This window comes from Nerophis ophidion, linkage group LG04, assembly GCF_033978795.1.
Source record: "Nerophis ophidion isolate RoL-2023_Sa linkage group LG04, RoL_Noph_v1.0, whole genome shotgun sequence".
Taxonomy (NCBI): domain Eukaryota; kingdom Metazoa; phylum Chordata; class Actinopteri; order Syngnathiformes; family Syngnathidae; genus Nerophis; species Nerophis ophidion.
The window spans coordinates 25,778,260-25,802,363 of record NC_084614.1 but is presented as its reverse complement, the minus strand read 5'-3'; the positions used below and the strand labels follow the sequence as shown (position 1 = coordinate 25,802,363).

At 42.3% G+C, this 24,104-nt stretch overlaps 1 protein-coding gene across 2 annotated transcripts; it reads right to left on the bottom strand.

The window, feature by feature from the left end:
- Positions 1-1,659: 1,659 nt before the first annotated feature.
- On the bottom strand, positions 1,660-23,883 carry gnb2 (guanine nucleotide binding protein (G protein), beta polypeptide 2). Of its 2 annotated transcripts, none has more exons than XM_061897653.1 (11): positions 23,649-23,883; positions 23,351-23,430; positions 13,783-13,863; positions 13,654-13,692; positions 13,471-13,577; positions 9,674-9,737; positions 9,385-9,547; positions 7,635-7,701; positions 7,349-7,550; positions 5,976-6,192; positions 1,660-1,979 (listed from the first exon to the last, which is right to left on the bottom strand). In XM_061897653.1, the coding sequence occupies exons 3-11, from the start codon at positions 13,837-13,839 to the stop codon at positions 1,873-1,875; spliced, it is 1,023 nt and encodes a 340-aa protein (XP_061753637.1). In that variant the 5' UTR covers positions 13,840-13,863; positions 23,351-23,430; positions 23,649-23,883; the 3' UTR covers positions 1,660-1,872. The 2 variants fall into 2 exon arrangements, with proteins under 2 accessions (XP_061753637.1, XP_061753636.1); XM_061897652.1 differs by having other exon boundaries at positions 23,653-23,883.
- Positions 23,884-24,104: the final 221 nt, after the last annotated feature.

The following is a 24,104-nucleotide window of genomic DNA, read 5'->3' as shown; positions in this document are numbered from 1 at the left end:
CGCCCCCCGCGACCCCGAAAGGGAATAAGCGGTAGAAAATGGATGGATGGATAAGTAGATAGATAGTACTTTATTGATTCCTTCAGGAGAGTTCCCTCAGGAAAATTAAAATTCCAGCAGCACTGTACAGAATTGAGATATAATTTAAATAATAAATAATGGGGTATATGTTATTGTTTTGCATCCTCTGTCATACTATTATCCCCTTTCCCCCCAGAGAAGAGTTGTACTATCTGCGTCAAAACTGTGCAGTGTATTATACCACTAGATGGCGCCATAGTCCACTTAGTAGTTATTTAAAGGGTTATGCATTATGTACATTTTTCAAGCTTAATTCAGAGATACAGCTACCTGTATGATGAGGTTTTATATTGAAAATATATACTGTTGTCATTTTAATGGGAAATTTTCACAGCACTATAATCGTCAATGGTTTGCATGGCATGCTGCTGTTATGTAAAATTAAAATACTGTATATTTATAGGTAACCCAAAACCTGTACAGTCGTCCCACACCACAAATAATGCGGCTTCACCACGTTGCAGATGTTTTTATTCTTACATTTTTTTGTCCTACATTAAGCATTGTCAAGTAAAAAAAATAGTCAAAACGTAAAATATTAGTACTGCAGTATTGGCCACTAGAGACCAAACCAATCAGATCGTGCTGTTTAGTATCGTGTCCGCTGATTGGCTGAGCCTCAGCCAGCATTACCATGCTGGATTAAAAGAGCCTAAAAGTAACTAAAAGATGGTATTTTTCATCCCTATGGGTTTCTCATTGTGTATAAAAACGTATTGAGATGGTCATAAACAGTTGTTTTATGCTATAGGATTTATTATTAATGATTCCCATCTACCGCCTGAATGCAGCTGGGATAGGCTCCAGCGACCCCGAGGGACAAGAGGTAGAAAATGGATGGGGGGGATTCCTATCTCCTGGAAATTAATTTATGGTGGTTAGGTCCGGAATCAATTAACATAGACAGACAAGCGACAACTCTACATGTTTTTGACTTTTTTGAAGTAAAAAAAAAAAAAAAAGACCACAATCACTGGCAGGAGAAGCTATTATTTATTATCATTATGTACATTTATACCATCATAATGTCCAGATTAAAGTGTGAATATAATGGCACCTGCTACATTCACACGCTTCTTAACAATGCTTGTTTCTTTTTTTTATTTTTATTTTAGTTACTTAACCACTTATCAGTTTTCTCTAGTAATAATCCTTTAAGTGTATCTGAGGCACACGGGGAGAACATGAAGAAAATAGGTGTAAAAAACAAATGCACTGAATATGGGGACATAGAACTAGCTATAAAAAACTTCTAAAGCATGATGAATTGTTTAGAGAATAAGTTGGCAATTCATTACCTTTTTCAGCATTAAAACGATCCCCCTTTCAAAAGCGTCACTGTAACATGGAGACTAAAGAATAGTACTTGTCTGACTTGGACTTCATTGTAAACAAAGACAGAATTGTCTCCTCCCCTGCTGAACACGAGTGCTGTCTCTCGGGGGAAAAGGAACATTTTATTTCAAAGGCTTCAGGTCATAGGTGTGATTTTGTTTAAAATACAAGAAAACTGTATTTGGTCACACTGATGTTTTTTTGTTTTTTGTTTTTTTTTTACATTGTGTGTGCGTGCGTGTGTGTGTGTGTGTGTGTGTGTGTGTGTGTGTGTGTGTGTGTGTGTAGCCTTGCAGCTGCAGTCAGCTGCAGGTAGCACGTGTGATTGGTGTAAACTAAGTCATTCTATGTCTTATGTACACTTGTTGCACTTTGTTGAAGCTTACATTACAGTGCGAACACATGCTGGCCAACTAGTGTTCGCCAGAAGTGTTTGTGTGTGCGTGTGTATGTGTATTAGTTCCAGATCTTGAGGAAGCTGTCCCAGGACCCGGTGCTCACAGCCATGCCATCATCAGTCACGCCCAGACAGCTCACACGATTGTCATGGCCGGCCAGGACTCCTGCAGGAGGATCAAACACACACAAAAGAAGACTTGTTAAACTTTCAAATGTTTTTTTTTTTTCCCCCGCAGACTTGAGCAGAAACGTCTTAAGCTGACACAGAACACTGGCGTCCTTGTGTTTCCCCCGACGTCATCATTTGTGACGCTGAAACATGCACGGTTATGAATGTGTGAATATGAAAGGAATCACTGTTTAGGTCAACTATGCAGTACTTTAAAGCAGTGGTCCCCAACCACCGGTTAGTACCAGGCCGCACAAGAAAAAAAATTAAAAAAACTAAAAAATATATAGTTTTTTTTTACTTACAAACCCCGTTTTCATATGAGTTGGGAAATTGTGTTAGATGTAAATATAAACGGAATACAAAGATTTGCAAATCCTTTTCAACCCATATTCAATTGAATATGCTACAAAGACAACATATTTGATGTTTAAACTGATAAAACAACCTTTTTTTTGTTGCAAAAAATCATTAACTTTAGAATTTGATGTCAGCAACACGTGACAAAGAAGTTGGGAAAGGTGGCAATAAAAACTGATAAAGTTGAGAAATGCTCATCAAACACTTATTTGGAACATCTCACAGGTGTGCAGGCTAATTGGGAACAGGTGGGTGCCATGAAATGCTAAGTAATTCACAAACAAGGATGGGGTAAGGGTCACCAATTTGTAAGCAAATTGTCGAACAGTTTTAGAACAACATTTCTCAACGAGCTATTGCAAGCAATTTGGTGATTTTACCATCTACGGTCCGTAAAATCATCAAAAGGTTCAGAGAATCTGGAGAAATCCCTGCACGTAAGCGATGATATTACGGACCTTAGAGGCCTCAGGCGTTACTGCAGCAAAAATTGACATCAGTGCGTAAAGGATATCAGCACATGGGCTCAGGAACACTTCATAAAACCACTGTCAGGTTTTGCAACAACATATGTTGTCATCCAAGCAATGTTATCATGGAAGCCCCTGCTTATTTCAGCAAGACAATGCCAGGCCACGTGTTACAACGGCGTGGTTTCGTAGTAAAAGAGTGCGGGTACTTTCCTGGCCCGCCTGCAGTCCAGACCTGTCTCCCATCGAAAATGTGTGGCGCATTATGAAGCGTAAAATAAGACAGCGGAGACCCCGGACTGTTAAACGACTAAAGCTCTACATAAAACAAGAATGAGAAAGAATTCCACTTTCAAAGCTTCAACAATTAGTTTCCTCAGTTCCCAACCGTTTATTGAGTGTTGTTAAAAGAAAAGGTGAAGTAACACAGTGGTGAACATGCCCTTTCCAAACTACTTTGGCACGTGTTGCAGCCATGAAATTCTAAATTAATTATTATTTGCAAAAAAAAATAAAGTTTATGAGTTTGAACATCAAATATCTTGTCTTTGTAGTGCATTCAATTGAATATGGGTTGAAAAGGATTTGCAAATCATTGTATTCCGTTTATATTTACATCTAACACAATTTCCCAACTCATATGGATACAGGGTTTGTATTAAATCAACATAAAAACACAATATATACTTTATATATCAATATAGATCAATACAGACTGCAGGGATACAGTCCGTAAGCACACATGATTGTATTTCTTTATGAAACCCCCCGGTACGTGGGACAAATTTTCAAGCGTTGACCGGTCCGCAGCTACACAAAGGTTGGGGATCCACTGCTTTAAGGAACTCGTCTTTATTATCTGAAATGCAGGAAGTATATTAAAACCATCTATAAGGCTCAGTAGTGCTTGGCAATGTCTGTATTACTGTACAAACGGCAATGATAAGCCTTGTCAATCAAAAGTGAACATGAAGAGTTTTTGATGCCCATCTTGCATATAGCAGGTGTACCTGATGCTGTGGTCAGAAATAATGTACTAACGTGTATTTTAGTTCAGTCGTTTCAAGAGACTTCAAGGATTGTCAATTTTTCTACGCATGAAAGACATACAGAAAAATTGTGACACCAAAATGGGAGATTCGAGATAACGTTTATGAAAGAATGGATATACGGCATCATCACATACCTCTGCATTAATGTCACCATTTAATTCATTTTTGGCACAGTATGGATACAAAATACAAACTATTCTACAACTTAGCAATTAGATTAATAAAATATATGTATGTGTGGTGTACATCACTACATCCTAAATGACACCAATTATTTTGTGAATGTGAAATAGTAAAGCAGGTAAGTACAACAATAAGAAGATGCTAATTATTTATCAGTATCAACTTTTCAGCTTGTTACAGTACGCCTATTTTGATACATTTTTGCTAGGTTTTTTGTTTTATTTTGTTTCTTTTATTTCTAAAATATAAAGTTTCAGCGAGCCTCAGACTGGAACTGCAGCTTCCAGGAGAAAAATATGTGACAGATTGCTCTTCTGATGTCCTCCCGGACCACTGTGCCTAAATACACCTTACACGAAGACCCCCACTCTACGTATCTCTAGCCTTGGAGCCAGTCTGTCTGGACAAAGCCCAGTTTGTTGTTTGGCCAGTTCCCTGACTTCTTTCCTCTGTTCGGTTTAAGTCGGTTGACCTGCGACCGCTATCCTCTACTCTTACCGGTTAAGGCTTCCTACAAGATGTCGTTATTGGGTTTACACCTACTCCTAAAATCTAACTGCTGCTATCTTTTAAGTTCCTCATTGTCCTGGGAGCTAGCCCCCACTCTCTGGGAGAAGATGATGGATGGATGGATGGATTCTGCAGGCTGCACTTCAGTAGGAGGGCACTATGACTATAGTTGAAGGCTGGGTGCAGAGGTGTTCTGCAAACTTCCACACCTCATCTTTCGCTTATGCTGGTAAAGCACACTCCCGGGTCTTTTGGACGTACCATGCATGCCTGGATCTCTGCTACTGTACGATTAGTCGAAGTTTGGTCTGAGCACTTCCACATCTCATCTTTCACTGTGTTGGTAAAGCACACTGCCAAGGCTTGTGGTGGTGCGCTGCATTTTTGGATTTCCGCTACTTAACAATTAGTCAAAGGCTAGGCTGCACACTTGTTGAGGTATTATTCATGCTTCCACAGCTTGTCTTTCACTTTGCTGAAAAAGAACACTCCCGGGGCCTTGTGGAGGCGACCTGCATGTCTGAATCTTTGCTGCTCATCAAAGATTGTGCTGTACACTCAATCGATCGACTATCCATCCATCCATTTTCTACCGCTTATTCCCTTGTGGGGTCGCTGGCGCCTATCTCAGCTACAATTGGGCGGAAGGCGGATCACAGGGCCAACACAGATAGACAGACAACATTCACACTCCCATTCACACACTAGGGCCAATTTAGTGTTGCCAATCAACCTATCCCCAGGTGCATGTCTTTGGAAGTGGGAGGAAGCCGGAGTACCCGGAGGGAACCCACGCATTCACGGGGAGAACATGCAAACTCCACACGGAAAGATCCCGAGCCTGGAATTGAACCCAGGACTGCAGGACCTTCGTATTGTGCTAATCAAAGTTCATTTATACAGCCCTTAGTCAGGGCCTCAACGGGCTGCACAAACCACAAAGACATCCCCTAATCCTAAACCCACTCGTCAAGGTATTCTTCACGCTTTCACACCGTTTTGGTAAAGCACACTCCTGGAGGCATGTGGAGGTGCCCTGCATGTCTGGATCTCCGCTCGTTTAGGTTTAGTCAAAGGCTGAGCTGCACACTTGTGGAGGTGTTCTGCACGCTTCCACGGCCTGCCTTTCACTGCGTTGGTAAGGCATATTCCCGGGGCTTGTAGAGGTGCCCTACATGTCTGTATCTCCCTAGCCTCTGTACCAAACTGAAGGCTTCGTAACGGAAAATACGAACACGTGTACCCGTTACGCGGTTTGAAAAAGAAAAATCCTGCTAGAAGTGAAGTTACCAACGACTCCTGTTTGAATGTTAGACATTTTTTTTGTCAACATACCCAGGTTTGTGTTGGCGTGCACAAACGGGCAAATGGAAACGGCCCAATCTACAGATTCTCCACAACCTGGCCAGCACCCACCTGCTCTGTCCCCCTTCATGGCGTCCCAGATGTTACAGTTGAAGTCGTCGTAGCCCGCCAGCAGCAGGCGGCCCGAGCGGGAGAAAGCCACCGAGGTGATGCCGCAGATGATGTTGTCATGGCAATAGAGGCTGAGCTCCTGGTCGGCGCGCAAGTCGAACAGCCTGCAGGTGGCGTCGTCGGAGCCCGTGGCGAAGGCGCTGCCGTTGGGGAAGAACTTGGGGACGCAGAAGAGAGGTAAGAGGATGCTATCACTTACATGGACAAAAGTATTTGGACACCCGCTGATTGCTTTTCAAGAGAGCAGGGGTGTTAAACCTACGGCCCGAGGGGCGGATCAGGCCGGCGAACATGTTTTACCCGGCCCGCGGGATGAGTTTGCTAAGAATAAAAATTAACCTGAAATTTTTGAATGAATGAAGCAGCTGTTCCAAATGTGTCCACTGGATGTCACAATAGCAATTCTTGGTGTATTTGTAGATGATGCTACATATGTACAAAATATACCACATGTTAGTACATCAGTCGAGGAAACTGATCAAACTACATAAATAACATCCTGTAATTTGATATTGATACAATTTTTTTTATCTTGATAGATTAAAAATTAACACCTGATCACATAATTTATTCAGAAAATATAAATAAATTAACCGCAACATTCAATGACTGTAAATAATGTAAAAAATAATGTAAAAACACTTAACTTATCACTGTAATTACTGGACCACAATACTTTTCATTCACTGATTGTAAATAATGTAAAAACAAGAGTATAAAGAAGTCATACTGTTCCATTACCTTTGTTCATACTACTGTCACTACTCAACTGCCAAAGAAGTGTAGACACTTTCATATTTGTTCCTTCCTATACTGTACATACTGTATACACTGTGACACTATTTGATATTGCACTGGTACTGTATTTGACTACTGTACTTCTACTTGTACTGATACTTCTACCATAACTTCTGTGATTTATTGTGCAACTTAATTGTCTTGTAATTAATGTAAATCAGAGTTATTCAATTTTTTGTATTTAGTGTATTGGATTCTGCAACTAGTGTTTGGATTCCACTGTACGCAATATCTGGAGAGCATGGAAAAAAAACATTTCACTGTGGTGTAGTCTGCATGTGACAAACTTAAACCTTGAAAAACCCATCAACATTATGATTTGTATATTTGTGCTACTTCTATTTTCAAACAAAGAAAACAATCTGAAGTTGTCTTTATATTTAAGTTATCGTGCCGTGGTTTTACCAGTTCGGCCCACTTGGGAGTAGATTTTTCTCCATGTAGCCCCCCCCATCTAAAATGAGTTTGACACCCCTGCACTAGAGAATCATCGCCCTTTCCACTCGGACACTCACACAGATGGCGTTGATGTCGGACTCGTGGCCCGTAAAGGTCTGTCGGCACATGCTGTCTCTGATGTCCCACAGCTTGACCGAGGCGTCGCAGGCCCCCGATACGAAGGTGCGCAGGTCGGGCGACAGCGACAGACTCATGACGTCGCCCGTGTGGCCCGAAAACACCGTGGTCTGCTGGCTCGTCTCGATGTCCCACAATGCACTGCGAGGGCGGACAGAGAACGCTCGTAGTCAGCTCGCGAAAAAAGAAAGAATCGTTGGTCTTTTGACAACATTTTTCACTCACCAGGTGGTGTCTCCTGAACTTGTGATGATTTGATTGTCATCGATGAAACGGCAACATGACAGGTAACCTGAGACAGTATTATACAAATAAGTACACAAACTAAATATCAAAAACAACTTTTTGTAGGATGCAGTACACTTTGACGCCACTACATCTTGCGCACCATTATAATATATTGTGGGGGTGTTTAGTAATAAAATAGACCCATTTTTAACCAAAAAATTAATAATGATAACTAATGTAATAATGTATCAGTGAATAATAAATGGTCATTTAAAATAAAAATGATATATTTGTTTTTTGCTGTGATTGGTTAAAACTAGAATCATTAGGTTTGCGTATTTGTCCAACCTTAAAGACACGTTTTTTTTGTTGTTGCGGATGCATCTCTTTTGGTCAGTAGTTTGTGTGAGTGACATGAAGAAAAGCACCGACTAGTTTGGGGTAAAGTTAAATGAGGCCACGCGTGTATAAATCTCTACAAACCCGAATATAAGACAAACCATTTTTTTAAAACATTTTTCTCAGGAAAAGTCTCCATCTTATATTTTTTGTAGTTTACATGTTTCTACAGTATATGTAATGTCTTAAAGCAGTGGTCCCCAACCTTTTTGTACTGTAGCTGCAGACCGGTCAACGCTTGATAATTTGTCCCACGCCCCGGCGGGGGGGGTTTCTTTGTCATGAAAAAGGGAGGTTTTTGTCATGAAAAAGGGAGGTTTTTGGGTTGTTGCACTAATTGTAAGTGTATCTTGTGTTTTTTATGTCGATTTAATAAAAAAATATATATATATATGTATTTTTTTTTTTAAATAAAAAATTAATAAAAAATTATTCTGAGCCCGGTACCAATCATCATGTGTCAGCATATATTTGGATGTTTCCATTCATGTAATTTTTTCATAAAGGACTCTATATACTGTACAGCCTCCTGTTCTGTCACTGGTTAGACTATACTGACACACTTTCATGCTCATCTCATCAAACAGTGGCAGTGAGTTCGAATCCTGGTCAAAGTATATCGAAAAGTTTTTAAAATGTATATTTTATTGATGTAAAAAACTGTGTCCAGTGTGTACCCCGCCTTCCGCCCGAGTGCAGCTAGGATAGGCTCCCCTCGCGCCCCAGAGAGGGACAAGCGTTACAAAACGGATGGATGGATGATGCACAATTGTTATTTTCCACTTGTTCAAAAAATGCATTTTCATTTTTAAAAAAGCACACACATTTTTTTATATGAATAAAAATGTGTGGAAAAAAGGTTTACAATTCTGCTTTAGGCCCCAATTTAGCTCAGGCCAGCTCTGTTTGATAGCTTACATGGCTTTAAAACTTCTATTGTTAGGTCACTGATATGTTTCATTTATTCATAAATAATTGATAAAGAAATTTAAAAAATATATTAAAAACATTTTGTACTATTTTAAATACTATTCCATCAGTTACAAAAATATCAAAATAAATATTGACTGCAATTAAAAGGAAGTGATGGACAGTATTTTCTGCTTGTACCGTAATGAAGTAAAGTAATACTACCTGGTCATTATTGTAGTATTTCTAAAACAATGGCATCTAAAGGCAAACTGATTGGACTAAAGTAAATGTGACGGGAGGTAACATCTTGCTTCATTACCAACCTGTGCCTAATTAACCATGTTAATTAGGTCCCTATTATACTCTCCCACTGGGACTTGAACATGCCAACCGACACTCCTGGTGTCATTAGTGGTTTGATGCTGGTTTCTCTCACCTGTATGTCCAGGTAGTTCCCTGCTGATCCTGACGTTCCCCTCTCTTGTCTTCAGGCAGTAGATAGAACAGATGTTATCCAGGCCTCCGCACGCCACGTAGTTCCCGGACGGGGCGTACGCACAGGTCATCACCCAGGAGGAGCGCAGAGGGATGGCGTGTATCTACAAAAAAAGGTGAACACATCTTTGTCAGACCACGTGACACGTTGCGTAAGAATGGCAAGGAACTGTTACTAACATGGGACACCTAATGGAAGGATGTCAAGATTAAGTGACAACTGAGAGTACCTTGTTAGTGGTGTAGCTGTCCCACACGATCAGTTTGCCATCTTGAGAGGCGCTAACAAGAAGCCTGGGGGGGGACACACATTGCGTCATGTGATCAGCACTCACTTCTGGCATTCCTATTTAAGCACACATTAACATTCCAGACAGTTTCCTTGCATGTCAAAAACAAAACAAACAAAAAAAATGACACTCAACAGGGAACAAACCCCCCAAAAAGTGTGTGACTGCAAAGCGGGGACCAGCTAGAACACACACCAAGTTTGTCCATCGCAGCTGCTTCTGGTGGATCATTACCCTCACTTTTGTTGAATCTGATCAGTGGTCAGCAAAGCCTTCTCTGTTGGCCTGACATAACCAGAAATCATGATCATAATTAAAAATATAAGTAATTTTTTATTTACAGTACTTTCCTTAAATATCTTAAAGTATTCATATTTTCTTCAAGTCGTAATATGCTCCTTCCAGTGCTGTTGTTTTTAGGTTAGAGTTTGTATCCAATCAGAATTCAGCTAGCTTATGTTGCCATGCTGTACCAATTCTGCCCGACGCCTTCAGAATGAACAATGCGGGCGTCTGTGCACTGTAAGGGAACGGGCACATACAGTTGATAGATAATTGCGATAGCCAATCATATCACCAGTTGTTTTGTCAGTAAGACTTTCTAGCTGGCCTCATGTTAAATGTGACATTTACACGTCCTGTGATTGGATACTCACTGCTTTGAGCCGCGGCGGTGCTATGCAGATCAGCAGAGCCACACCTGGGACCGTTAGCGGAATAATTTAGTATACCTACTTTTTTTAACCCACAGAGAAGGAGAACAAAATGTTGATTAGGTGGCAGATATATATTTGCAAGGCCATTTTCAAGAAGGATATCGTCAAAGAGAAACTACATCTTGTGAGATGAAGTCGGCCAACCCCGGAAGCTAGCTCAGCTGTCCTGGCGATGAAGTGGTGAAATGCTCGCCACTTCCACTCGAATCAACCAACTACGAGCACAGTACCACTGGCTTACACGACGTTGAATGGGTGCTACAAATTTTGAGTTCAAATAATTTATTTCTTACATTTTTTTTTCACGTTTTATATTTTTACAATTTTAATTTTGACAGTACCACATAAGATATGTTTTAATTGCTGTTGCGGGTTTAATGATTTTTAAATGCGCCAGAAAATAGCCCGTTGTGTACACTGTTGATGTGTTTCAATGGACAGTAGTGCGTAAATGTGTTTCTGTATGGTATTTCTCCAGCAATGGTCATGTGGTGACATAAATGATAGTATTTTGAGAGGTAATCATTGAAGCCGAACATCACTGAACGCCTAGGTGGGAAACGCACGGCCCGCCACTGAATCTAATGCAACATTTATCCTTATATAAGACGACTATGGATACAGTAGGAAGGGGCTACATATGGCCCCATTTGTCGCGGTTTACCTGACACATGAAACCTGAAAAATTGGGCGGGTGCACTATCCATTGTAGCCGCCAGATGGCAGTTGAGTGTTGAATATCCTAAAATTTATTTTTTGTGGCAATTTCAACTTGGACCACAGCGTCAGTGACTATGTAGAGTGGCGCTTTCCATCATTTTCAGCAGACTTCATTGCAAAATGACATCTCATGTGAGATCCACCTGGGAATGGGGCCATATGAATCCCTTCCCCACTGTATATCAATAAATCAATCAATCAAAGTTTATTCATATAACCCTTAATCCCAAGTGCCTTAAGGGCTGCACTGAGCACAACAACATCCCCTGATCCGAACCCACATCCGGGCACGGAAAAACTCCAGAAGCCCAAAATGGGGAAAAAGAAGAAACCTTGGGAAGGGGCTTTGGGGACCCCGCTCCTGGGCTGCAATGGATGCCAAGTAGCAACAGTTATGGAAATATTTATGATAAAGTGACCACAAAAAATGACCTTTCACGATTTTAATATCAATGAAATAACAACTGGAAGTAAATTGTCTTTAGAAGGCTTGAATATTTCTTAGCTCAGTTGTTTGATAACTGATTACTATTATCTTAAAATGAGCATCGGAACGACTGCTAGAATGTGTGTACGTAAGTGATAGGAAGAAAAGCTCTGTTTCACAGAGTTAGTTTACATGTATAAATGTCTAAACCTGACTTTTTTAGACTTGTTTATTATATTCAGCCATGGGATCTGTCCAAATTAATTGCTTGGTCCTTCATCCTCTTGTAATTAATAAACTAATGTTTTCCCACACAAAGATTCATCTTAGGTAGTATCACTAGGTGGCTCTAATTATCCTTAATATGATATCTGATGGCAGCACGATGGTACAGGTGTTAGTGCATGTGCCTCACAATACAAAGGTCCTGATTAGTCCTGGGTTCAATCCTGGGCTCGGGATCTTTATGTGTGGAATTTGCATGTTCTCCCCGTGACTGCATGGGTTGCCTCCGGGTACTCCGGCTTACTCCCACCTCCATAGACATGCACTAAATTGGCCCGAGTGTGTGAATGTTGTCTTTCTATCTGTGTTGGCCCTGTGATGAGGTGGCGACTTGTCCAGGGTGTACTCCGCCTTCTGCCCGAATGCTGCTGTGATAGGCTCCAGCATCCCCCACGACTTCAAAATGGACAAGCGGCAGGAAATGGAATGATGAATGGATGATATCTGGTATCATTTGTGCCGATACAAAGAGACTGGATTTTTGCTGTTCCAACAGGTCCAACAAAAAAGGCATTAAACAAAAACCAAATCAAATTTTCCCATAAAAAAATCATGTAAATCGAAGTTATCTGCTCCAGGTATAAAAAATACATAGTTTAGAGCAGTGGTTCTCAACCTTTTTTCAGTGATGTACCCCCTATGATTTTTTTTTAAATTCAAGCAAAGCATTTTTGGTTGAAAAAAAGAGATAAAGAAATAAAATACAGCACTATATCATCAGTTTCTGATTTATTAAATTGTATAACAGTGCAAAATATGGTTAATTTTTAGTGGTCTTTCTTGAACTATTTGGAAAAAAAGAGATAAAAATAACAAAAAACTTGTTGAAAAATAAACAAGTGATTCAATTATAAATAAAGATTTCTACACATAGAAGTAATCATCAACTTAAAGTGCCCTCTTTGGGGATTGTAATAGAGATCCATCTGGATTAATGAACTTAATTCTAAACATTTCTTCACAAAAAAAGAAATCTTTAACATCAATATTTATGGAACATGTCCACAAAAAATCTAGCTGTCAACACTGAATATTTCTTTGTTGGATTTCTTTTCACAGTTTATAGACTTACATTCATATTTTGTGAAAGTATTATTCAATAAATATATTTATAAACGATTCTTGAATTGTTGATATTTTTAGAACATTTTTAAAAATTCTCACGTACCCCTTGGCATACCTTCAAGTACCCCCAGGGGTACATGTACCTCCATTTGAGAACCACTGGTTTAGAGAATAGTTTAAGTTTTGCATGCAGAAAAAAATGAAAAATACATTACATATGAAATAATTTCAACGTTTAACATCGTGGCAATACTTTTATACTTTGCTAAGACTTGAATTCAGTAGTGTTTCTCACCTACTTCATCAAACTAGCACTCGCACCTTTCTTTGGCCCCGTAGTTGCTCATTTTGCACAAAACAACCCTCAGAGATTGAGTCACCGAAGTATGGGTGGGATTATTACGATTTATAGGATGTTTAACCGTATACGAAAACAAGGCCAGACTTTTTGCGAACATTTCCAGGTATAACTGAAAAATGATCCAAAATGTTAGTCAGTGGCGATCGGATAACCATGTCCCCACCTTGAGTCTGACCCCCAGTGCATGGCATAGATCTTAGCAAGGTGGCCACGAAGGGTGCGTCTTGTTCGCATCTGTATCCTCCCCACTGGATCCAGACCAGCTGTTATCTGCAGAAAACAGAAAAGATGAGAATATCAAAACCAGTCCATATTATCCCCACCACAACAATTATATGACACTTGCCTGTGTCAGCGTCGAATCCCCACAGGCTTTCCTGGCATCCTGTCAAACAACAATACCAGCAGAATGGAGGAAATGGACACAACTAACACCAAGGCAAGTACTCAGGTCAATAGAAATACTCAAAAGTACTCGTATCTGGTTCCTCAGTTGCTCGGCCTCCTGGCGAAGCTGCTCCAGCTCACTCATTTTGGGATTGGTTGTAGCTGCTGCCTGTTATTAATGACATCACATTAAAAACAATCAGACAAGTCTGTTATATGTACTGCTGGCTCCATCTAGTGGTAAACCAAAGAATCACTTAATTAAATATTCAAACGCAGTGTTACTGTTCAAACTGTGTGTAATGCCACAGTGGTCGAAACTATTAAAATATACTTGTTCAAGAGAACGTCTACCGTGTTTTTAATGAATATTTAGGCCTACTATGCTACTGTGTTTTAATGTTGGTGATACTTGTAGAGTCAAGTTCTTTTCTGAGGTGAAAAAAAACTTGGTAAAACATTTTTAGACCCACTGCTCTAAGCAACTTCCTGTTCAGGTATAAATACTCCACCACTCCTCTACTGGACACGTGCAATATATTATCAAGAATGCATATTTTATTTAGTATTTTACTGGCGATATATATTTTCAATTCTGTATAGCTTAGGGGTTTTTTTTAGCACTTTTAGCATTCTTGACCATCTTGCTACTAACTATTTGCTTGCGTTTTTGCACTATTGCGCAGTGGGTGGGAGAGCCCCGCCTATTTATTTTATAATATTATAATGTATACTTTATATTTTATTTGTTACATGTACTCACCGGACACTTCATTTGGTACATCCCTTCCATGCAAAATATGCATGAAAGATTTTGCTAAATTCTGATCGACACTGTTTGATGATCTGTTAACTATTGAGGTTGTAAAATTGTACAAATACATTATTATTTATGGGGAGAACAGGGTTAGTTGTCACACTCGTTGCGACAGATTTATGTCTCTCAATCGGTGTGGAAATTGATTGAAATGGGATCAGAGCCCACCTATACAGTCTTCTCTGGTGTAAGACAGCTAAACTTAAAGTATGAGGACTTTTATTCATGAAAAAATTGTGAATTTTAAGCTCCTCTGGTTTTGTCTTACAGCCTTTTACACCGTGGCTTTTTAATGAAGCAATTGTTACCTGTAGAAAGTATAAAGGGAAAGCTATGGTTTGGATCAGGGGTAGCCAACCCATCAAGAGTCGATCTTTGGGACTTAACCATTTCATCACGAGAATATTCTGGAAGATTAACAACAAGCCCTCCCCAGACAGTGACCAGCATAGCTGTTTGCATTTTGACTCTGGTAGTGGTGTTGTTGGGGTCGATCTTGCCTTGGTTCATGACCTAGACCTAAAAAAGTTTGCTGACCACTGGTTTGGATCGTTATTAGCTGACAAAAAGTTCCAGTTGGGGTTAGTCCTCATGTACAGTAGGAAGGGGATTCATATGGCCCTATTCGTGGCAGTTTACCTGACACATGAAACGTGACTAGTTGGGGGGTGCAATATCCATTTTAGCCGACAAATGGCAGTAGAGTGCTGAATATCTTAAAATGACTTTTGTGCCAATTCAAACTTTAACCACAGCGTCAGTTGCTATGTAGCACAGGTGCCCATTAGGTCGATTGCGAGCTACCGCTCGATCGCGGACGGTGTGTCAGTCAGACATTAAAAAAAATAAAACTAAACATAAGCGATCATCAATCTTCATCTATATAACATCTATATATCTGCTCAGTAGCCTCGTGGTTAGAGTGTCCACCCTGTGATCGGTAGGTCATGAGTTCCACCCCTCGCTGAGTCTTACCAAAGATTATAAAAATGGGACCTATTACCTCCCTACTTGGCACTCAGCATCAAGGGTTGGAATTGGTGGATAAATTACCAAAAATGATTCCCGGGCGTGGCCACCACTGCTGCTCACTGCTCCCTCACCTCCCAGGGGGTGAGGGTGATGGGTAAAATGCAGAGGATAATCTCACCACACCCAGTGTGTGTGTGACAATCATTGGTACTTTAAATTTAACTTGATATGAAGTCACAAGCTGGTCGCAAAAGAAGTCAAAAACCACCATAGTCATATGGTATTGGAATGAGAGGAGGACTTGTTCTCCTCCACAATGTAAATTATCAGCACTATTGTATATCCTTTCTGATTCCAATCAATGCAAGTCATCAGAAAATAAGAGGGATAACAAACAACTTATATTCTTGTCTTTACTAAATAAGAGAATCTGAAACAAAGTTTGTTAAACAAACTTTTATTTTAAGTTTACAAGTTTATTCAACACCTTTTATCATGTTAACAAAAAAAAGTCTGTTTTACATCTATTATATGTATTATATATTATTATTTTAAGTTTACAAGTTTATTCAACACCTTTTATCATGTTAACAAAAAAAAAGTCTGTTTTACATCTATTTTATTTATTATCTATTATATATATTATATTATAATATATGTATATGGGCTTCACGGTGGCAGAGGGGTTAGTGAGTCTGCCTCACAATACGAAGGTCCTGAGTAGTCTGCGGTTCTATCCCGGGCTTGGCATCTTTCTGTGTGGAGTTTGCATGTTCACCGCATGAATGCGTGGGTTCCCTCCGGGTACTCCGGCGTCCTCCCACTTCCAAAGACATGCACCTGGGGATAGGTTGATTGGCAACACTAAATTGGCCCTGATGTGAATGTGAGTGTGAATGTTGTCTGTCTATCTGTGTTAGCTCTGCGATGAGTTGGCAACTTGTCCAGGGTGTACCCGCCTTCCACCCGATTGTAGCTGAGATAGGCACCAGCGCCCCCCGCAACCCCAAAGGGAATGAGCGGTAGGAAAATGGATGGATGGATAGTTATATATGTATATATATACTGTATATATATATATATATATATATATATATATATATATATATATATATATATATATTTAAATTCACTTCAACTTGGTCATCAAGTAGCTCGCCTGCTGAAAAAGTATGGGCACCCCTGCTATATAGAGTGGCGCTTTTCATAATTTTCAGCATTGCAAAATGATTAACCCCTCCCTTCCTCTAACGCGAGATCCACCCAGTAATGGGGTCATATAAATCCCTTCCCGACTGGCAACAATCATTAATAGAATCCATCGCAGTTTTCAACATGGCTTCCTGGTACAACTCACTTGTCATCAAACATCCAACTAAACTTTTCTTCCTAATAAAACAGGCCTGTAAAATAATTAGATTTCCCCCCAGACCTCCCTTATAGATCTTTACACTCAGGCAGCCAGGAAAGCCACATATATCATTCAGGACCCCACAGACCCTCTGTACTCATTATTCCACTGCCATCATTACTTTAAACCAGGGGTCTCTAACTCAATTGACATGGGGGCCACTGGTGGTCGTGAAAGTTTCTGTTAACTACTTCTACCACTGATATTGTGACCCTCATCTATAATAAGCCTTCAGTAGTCATACATGTAAAATTAAATGTCTGAATTTTATATTTTGACATTGTTTAGTTCCCCAGCAGATGGTCAGAGACATTTCCGCTTGCTTACAGGAAGTTGCTCTTTGTGTTCCCCTACGTGTGTTTGTTGTGCTGCAACGTTATTGTAGTCAGTGTTCTATGTAGTGGGATTCAAGATTGCAAAAATATATTTACCTATTAGCTGCGCACGGTACACCTGCCATTACACTAAACTATGAAATTAAGTAGAGGGCCACAAAATACGGGCCTGCGGGCCGCAAATGGACAATAAAGGTTATCAAAACAGATCACATATACTGTACAGTAGGCTGGCCTCAGGATGTGTTTCCTGTTCATTCTCTGCTAGGATGCATTAAGGTGTATTTTGTCGTCTTGTTAATACAATTGACAAGTGGACAAACTTTCACATTTATTTCTGCTTTCCTGCCTTTGAAAAATATATATGTTGCCAATGAACTGACATTGTGACAACCGACGCCATAGTGGATGACAACCATCCCCCGCAATGGGGTCAGTTGAAGAGCTGGAAAATGAATGAGGGATACACGTTTAAAGCCCACACCTTCAACTTCGATTTAATACGTGAATGACTCTTGAAAGATGTTTGATTAGGGGTGTTCACTCCTGATACGATTCTGTTATCGGATTCTTGAATGTTGGCCAATACTGATATTAAATCGAAAGGACATCAGCAGGAATCATAGTTCATTTTGTTGCGTGGAATGTTAGAAAAGGTTTGATCAAGCAAAATTACTCCAAGAACAACACTAACTAGTCGGACTCACTTCGACGCAAAGCAAGTGCTCTGGAACCACTTCTCTCGAGGGGGACTGGACCCTCTTCCACTCTGGCTTTGCCGGCAGTGAGAGGCGACGGGCTGGGGTGGCAATTCTTGTTGCCCCCCGGCTCAAAGCCTGCACATTGGAGTTCAACCCAGTGGACGAAAGGGTAGCCTCCCTCCGCCTTCGGGTGGGGGGACGGGTCCTGACTGTTGTTTTAGCTTATGCACCAAACAGCAGTTCAGAGTACCCACCCTTTTTGGGAGCACTCGAGGGAGTACTGGAAAGTGCTCCCCCGGGTGATTCCCTTGTCCTACTGGGGAACTTCAACGCTCACGTTGGCAACGACAGTGAAACCTGGAGAAGCGTGATTGGGAAGAATGGCCGCCCGGATCTGAACCCGAGTGGTGTTTTGTTATTGGACTTTTGTGCTCGTCACGGATTGTCCATAACAAACACCATGTTCAAACATAAGGGTGTCCATATGTGCACTTGGCACCAGGACACCCTAGGCCGCAGTTCCATGATCGACTTTGTAGTTGTGTCATCGGATTTGCGGCCTTATGTTTTGGACACTCGGGTGAAGAGAGGGGCGGAGCTTTCTACCGATCACCACCTGGTGGTGAGTTGGCTGCGATGGTGGGGGAGGATGCCGGACAGACCTGGGAGGCCCAAACGCATTGTGAGGGTCTGCTGGGAACGTCTGGCAGAGTCTCCTGTCAGAGAAAGTTTCAATTCACACCTCCGGGAGAACTTTGAACATGTCACGAGGGAGTTGCTGGACATTGAGTCCGAGTGGACCATGTTCCGCACCTCTATTGTCGAGGCGGCTGATCGGAGCTGTGGTCGCAAGGTAGTTGGTGCTTGTCGAGGCGGCAATCCTAAAACCCCTTGGTGGACACCAGCGGTGAGGGATGCCGTCAAGCTGAAGAAGGAGTCCTATCGGGTCCTTTTGGCTCATAGGACTCCGGAGGCAGTGGACAGGTACCGACAGGCCAAGCGGTCTGCAGCTTCAGCGGTCACTGAGGCAAAAACTCGGACATGGGGGGAGTTCGGGGAAGCCATGGAAAACGACTTCCGGACGGCTTCGAAGCGATTCTGGACCACCGCCCGCCGCCTCAGGAAGGGGAAGCAGTGCACTATCAACACCGTGTATGGTGCGGATGGTGTTCTGCTGACCTCAACTGCAGATGTTGTGGATAGGTGGAAGGAATACTTCGAAGACCTCCTCAATCCCACCAACACGTCTTCCTATGAGGAAGCAGTGCCTGGGGAATCTGTGGTGGACTCTCCTATTTCTGGGGCTGAGGTCGCTGAGGTAGTTAAAAAGCTCCTCGGTGGCAAGGCCCCAGGGGTGGATGAGACCCGCCCGGAGTTCCTTAAGGCTCTGGATGCTGTGGGGCTGTCTTGGTTGACAAGACTCTGCGGCATCGCGTGGACATCGGGGGCGTTACCTCTGGATTGGCAGACCGGGGTGGTGGTTCCTCTCTTTAAGAAGGGGGACCGGAGGGTGTGTTCCAACTATCGTGGGATCACACTCCTCAGCCTTCCCGGTAAGGTTTATTCAGGTGTACTGGAGAGGAGGCTACGCCGGATAGTCGAACCTCGGATTCAGGAGGAACAGTGTGGTTTTCGTCCTGGTCGTGGAACTGTGGACCAGCTCTATACTCTCGGCAGGGTTCTTGAGGGTGCATGGGAGTTTGCCCAACCAGTCTACATGTGCTTCGTGGACTTGGAGAAGGCATTCGACCGTGTCCCTCGGGAAGTCCTGTGGGGAGTGCTCAGAGAGTATGGGGTATCGGACTGTCTTATTGTGGCGGTCCGCTCCCTGTACGATCAGTGCCAGAGCTTGGTCCGCATTGCCGGCAGTAAGTCGAACACATTTCCAGTGAGGGTTGGACTCCGCCAAGGCTGTCCTTTGTCACCGATTCTGTTCATAACTTTTATGGACAGAATTCCTAGGTGCAGTCAAGGCGTTGAGGGGTTCCGGTTTGGTGACCGCAAGATTAGGTCTCTGCTTTTTGCAGATGATGTGGTCCTGATGGCTTCATCTGACCGGGATCTTCAGCTCTCACTGGATCGGTTCGCAGCCGAGTGTGAAGCGACCGGAATGAGAATCAGCACCTCCAAGTCCGAGTCCATGGTTCTCGCCCGGAATATAGGTGGAATGCCATCTCCGGGTTGGGGAGGAGACCCTGCCCCAAGTGGAGGAGTTCAAGTACCTAGGAGTCTTGTTCACGAGTGGGGGAAGAGTGGATCGTGAGATCGACAGGCGGATCGGTGCGGCGTCTTCAGTAATGCGGACGTTGTACCGATCCGTTGTGGTGAAGAAGGAGCTGAGCCGGAAGGCAAAGCTCTCAATTTACCGGTCGATCTACGTTCCCATTCTCACCTTTGGTCATGAGCTTTGGGTCATGACCGAAAGGATAAGATCCCGGGTACAAGCGGCCGAAATGAGTTTCCTCCGCCGTGTGGCCGGGCTCTCCCTTAGAGATAGGGTGAGAAGCTCTACCATCCGGGAGGAACTCAAAGTAGAGCCGCTGCTCCTTCACATCGAGAGGAGCCAGATGAGGTGGTTCGGGCATCTGGTCAGGATGCCACCCGAACGCCTCCCTAGGGAGGTGTTTAGGGCACGTCCAACCGGTAGGAGGCCACGGGGAAGACCAAGGACACGTTGGGAAGACTATGTCTCCCGGCTGGCCTGGGAACGCCTCGGGATCCCCCAGGAAGAGCTAGACGAAGTGGCTGGGGAGAGGGAAGTCTGGGTTTCCCTGCTTAGGCTGTTGCCCCCGCGACCCGACCTCGGATAAGCGGAAGAAGATGGATGGATGGATGGACAACACTAACCTTTTCAAATTCATGGATTTCATCTCATGACAGAGTTGGTTGAATGATGCGGACACATTTGTTACTGGATTCTTTCTAATACATCTCTGCCTTGCAGACTTTTTGTGTAATTATTGCGCGGCTTAAATTGTTTGTGTTGCGTTGACAAATGCCGTGTTTTAGACTGCAGTGTTTTCAAATTTCTTATTACATATGTCTAGCTAGGGTGCTATTGCGTGCTTAGCTGTTGTGTAGCTGTAGCCTATAGCCTACCATGTTGACCTTTAGTAAATGACTTGACTAAAATACAAGAAACAATCAAGCGTGTGTGCTTATTGGAGGACATTAAGATGTTCACTGACTGCTTGTGTCAGAGATTGTACATGCAAGCCGATATCATCTGTTGGTTTTTTTGCTGCAATTGGACCGATATCTGATACCAATATCAGATCGGGAACCCATAGTTTCAATTCAGACTAGAGTAAAACGTGACAACTAATCCTGTTCTTCCCTGTTTCGGATTGTATTAACGAATGTATTGTGTATCAGAATACTGTCGTCCCTCGCCACAGCGCCATATTCTACAAAATGTTTGCTCTAAATTGAGCATTCTTAAGTATAAACGTGGCTAAATGGAGTAAAAATATCAGTACTACAGCAGTACTGGTCACTCGTGGAGACCAAACCAGTCAGAGCACACTGTTCAGTACTGTGGCCACTGATTGGCTCAGCCTCAGACAGCATTGCTATATCGAAATAAAAGTGTGTAAAGGTAACTCAAGGGTAATATTTCATGTCTAAATGACTCTCATTATGATGAAAAATTTTTAGGAAATAGTGAAGAAGATCTTTTATACTCTAGCTATGAAAATATTTGATTTACAGTTGGGAAGAGATTCATATGCCCTCATTCTTGGGTGGTATTTTTTATTATTTAGCAATGCAGTCTGCTGAAAATGATGGAAAGTGCCAATCTACAAAACAACTGACGCTGTGGTCCAAGTTGGAATTGCCACACAACACATTTTTAAGACATTCAACACTCCGCGGCTGTCCTGTGGCTTAAGTGGCTAGCGCACCCACCCCAATTTGTTACGTTTCATGTGTCAGTTCAACCGCGACGAATGGGGCCATATGAATCCCCTTCCTAGTAGGCCCGCCTTCAAGTCGCCTTGATTGACAGGTTCAACTCCGATTGCAGAGTCCCCTTTGGTGTCATTAGGAAGTGAACTTTCTGTGAAAGTGGTACGGTAAAACAAGTTTTGGGACACATATCTGATTGGTATTTGGATGAGGGGACGGTGTGGCGCGGTTGGGAGAGTGGCTGTGCCAACAACCTTAGGGTTCCTGGTTCAATCCCCACCTTCTACCATCCTCGTCACGTCCGTTGTGTCCTTGAGCAAGACACTTCACCCTTGCTCCTGATGGGTCCTGGTGAGCGCCTTGCATGGCAGCTCCCGCCATCAGTGTGTGAATATTTGCGTGAAAGGGTGAATGTGGAAATAGTGTCAAAGCGCTTTGAGTTCCTTTAAAAAGGTAGAAAAGCGCTATACAAGTATAACCCATTTACCATTTACCATTCCTACTGCATAATTAATAATCCATACACTTGACGGACATTCATTTGACGCGGTCATGTCTGGAACCAATTAACAGCTATAAACGAGGGATTACTAATGAAGTAAAAATGATTAACCTGCTTCTTCATCCCTGATCCAGCCATTCAATAAAAATAAAAATAAAAATAAAAACCCTCTCGAATAAGAGCATGGATTTTAATCTCTTAGTTTTAGTGAGAATAAGCCTGGTAATCTATTTATGGCGGTGTGAGCTGCTTTAGCGAGTAATAATAATCCGTGCGGACTAAGCGGCCATGTAGCCCAGCCCGCATCACCGCCAGGCACATGAAGATGCTGAGGAGGGACCACTCCCTCTTGAGCAGAGGGGACCTGTTACACTTGGGCTCGCTATAATTAATTTAGCAGGGGAATATATCTTATAGGGCACTGGTCCTAATGTCCTATTTTGCTGCAGGCCAACTAGGGTCACTGCACTAGCGCCTATTTCCATTTTAAAGGCCTCCTTTGGGTGACTGGAACTTGCTACTAATAGACGGCATAAGGAGGTGTCATCAGCTCCACAGCCAATGAGGAGCTTCCAAAATGAGGCCTGCAAACAGCCAACGGAGGACAAAATGGCACATAAAGGATATTATTTGACTATTAGCGTCTTCCCAGCCCACCTACCCTACCCCCCCGCCTGGTGTCGATGCATCCTCCTCAGCGAGGGGGGTTCGCTGCCCCACCCCTTTGGCTTGCAGCTGGAGGAGAGCCCACAGCTAACATGGAGTCAGGGAAAGTGAAGCCATCTTTAAACATGCAGGAAATATCATGAGAATGCATAGAAATGGACAGCAGGCCCACGGAGGCAGCAGTCATAGCAACAATATGTTTTCAAATGCGGATGGATAGAACATCATCATCAACATCATCATCATCATCATCATCATCATCATCATCATCATCACCATCATCACCACCCAGCCATCTTACACCTAGAAAGCCGGCCTATAGACATAAACGATGGGTGGCTACCTGTTAATTCTCCCAATGCTCCTTCTTCTTCTTCTTCTTCTTCCGCTATTCAGATGTAAAAAAAGAAAAGTCCCCCTCCCCTATGAAGAAAAAAACGCAACAGTAAGTCTTTTTTTTTTTTTTTTTTTTTTTGGTGAAGATGCACCCGAAGAAGCGTCAGTGGGCAGACACACGGAGGAGGAAGAATAGGTCTTTACACATTTCCACACCAGCAAAAAAAAAGAAGATATATATATATAGATATATATATCTATATATATATATATATATATATGTATGAATATATATTTATGTATACCTACAGCTGCGTGACTGCGTTTCCCCTTTTCACGCCGAACAAGTCCACGATGACATGGTTGTAGAAGAGGAGTCCGCGGTGGCGTCAAGGCGACGAGCGTCCATTAAATAGCACTCCGTCTTTTTTTCCTCGTTTTTTTTTTACTCCGATTCTGCTCTTCGTGACGTGATCTTCATTTCCTTCCTCTCTTCGTGGCTTCCTCCTCCTCCCTCTTCATCACTAGCGGTGGGCGATACTGCACATTTTGACGTTCGATCCAATACCGAGTGAAACGAGCCAGCACGGTCGATACTGATACCGATATGTTTGTAGCTTATAGCAGTGGTTCTCAACCTTTTTTCAGTGATGTACCCCCTGTGAACATTTTTTTTAATTCAAGTACCCCCTAATCAGAGCAAAACATTTTTGGTTGAAAAAAAGAGATGAAGAAGTAAAATCAGTTTCTGATTTATTAAA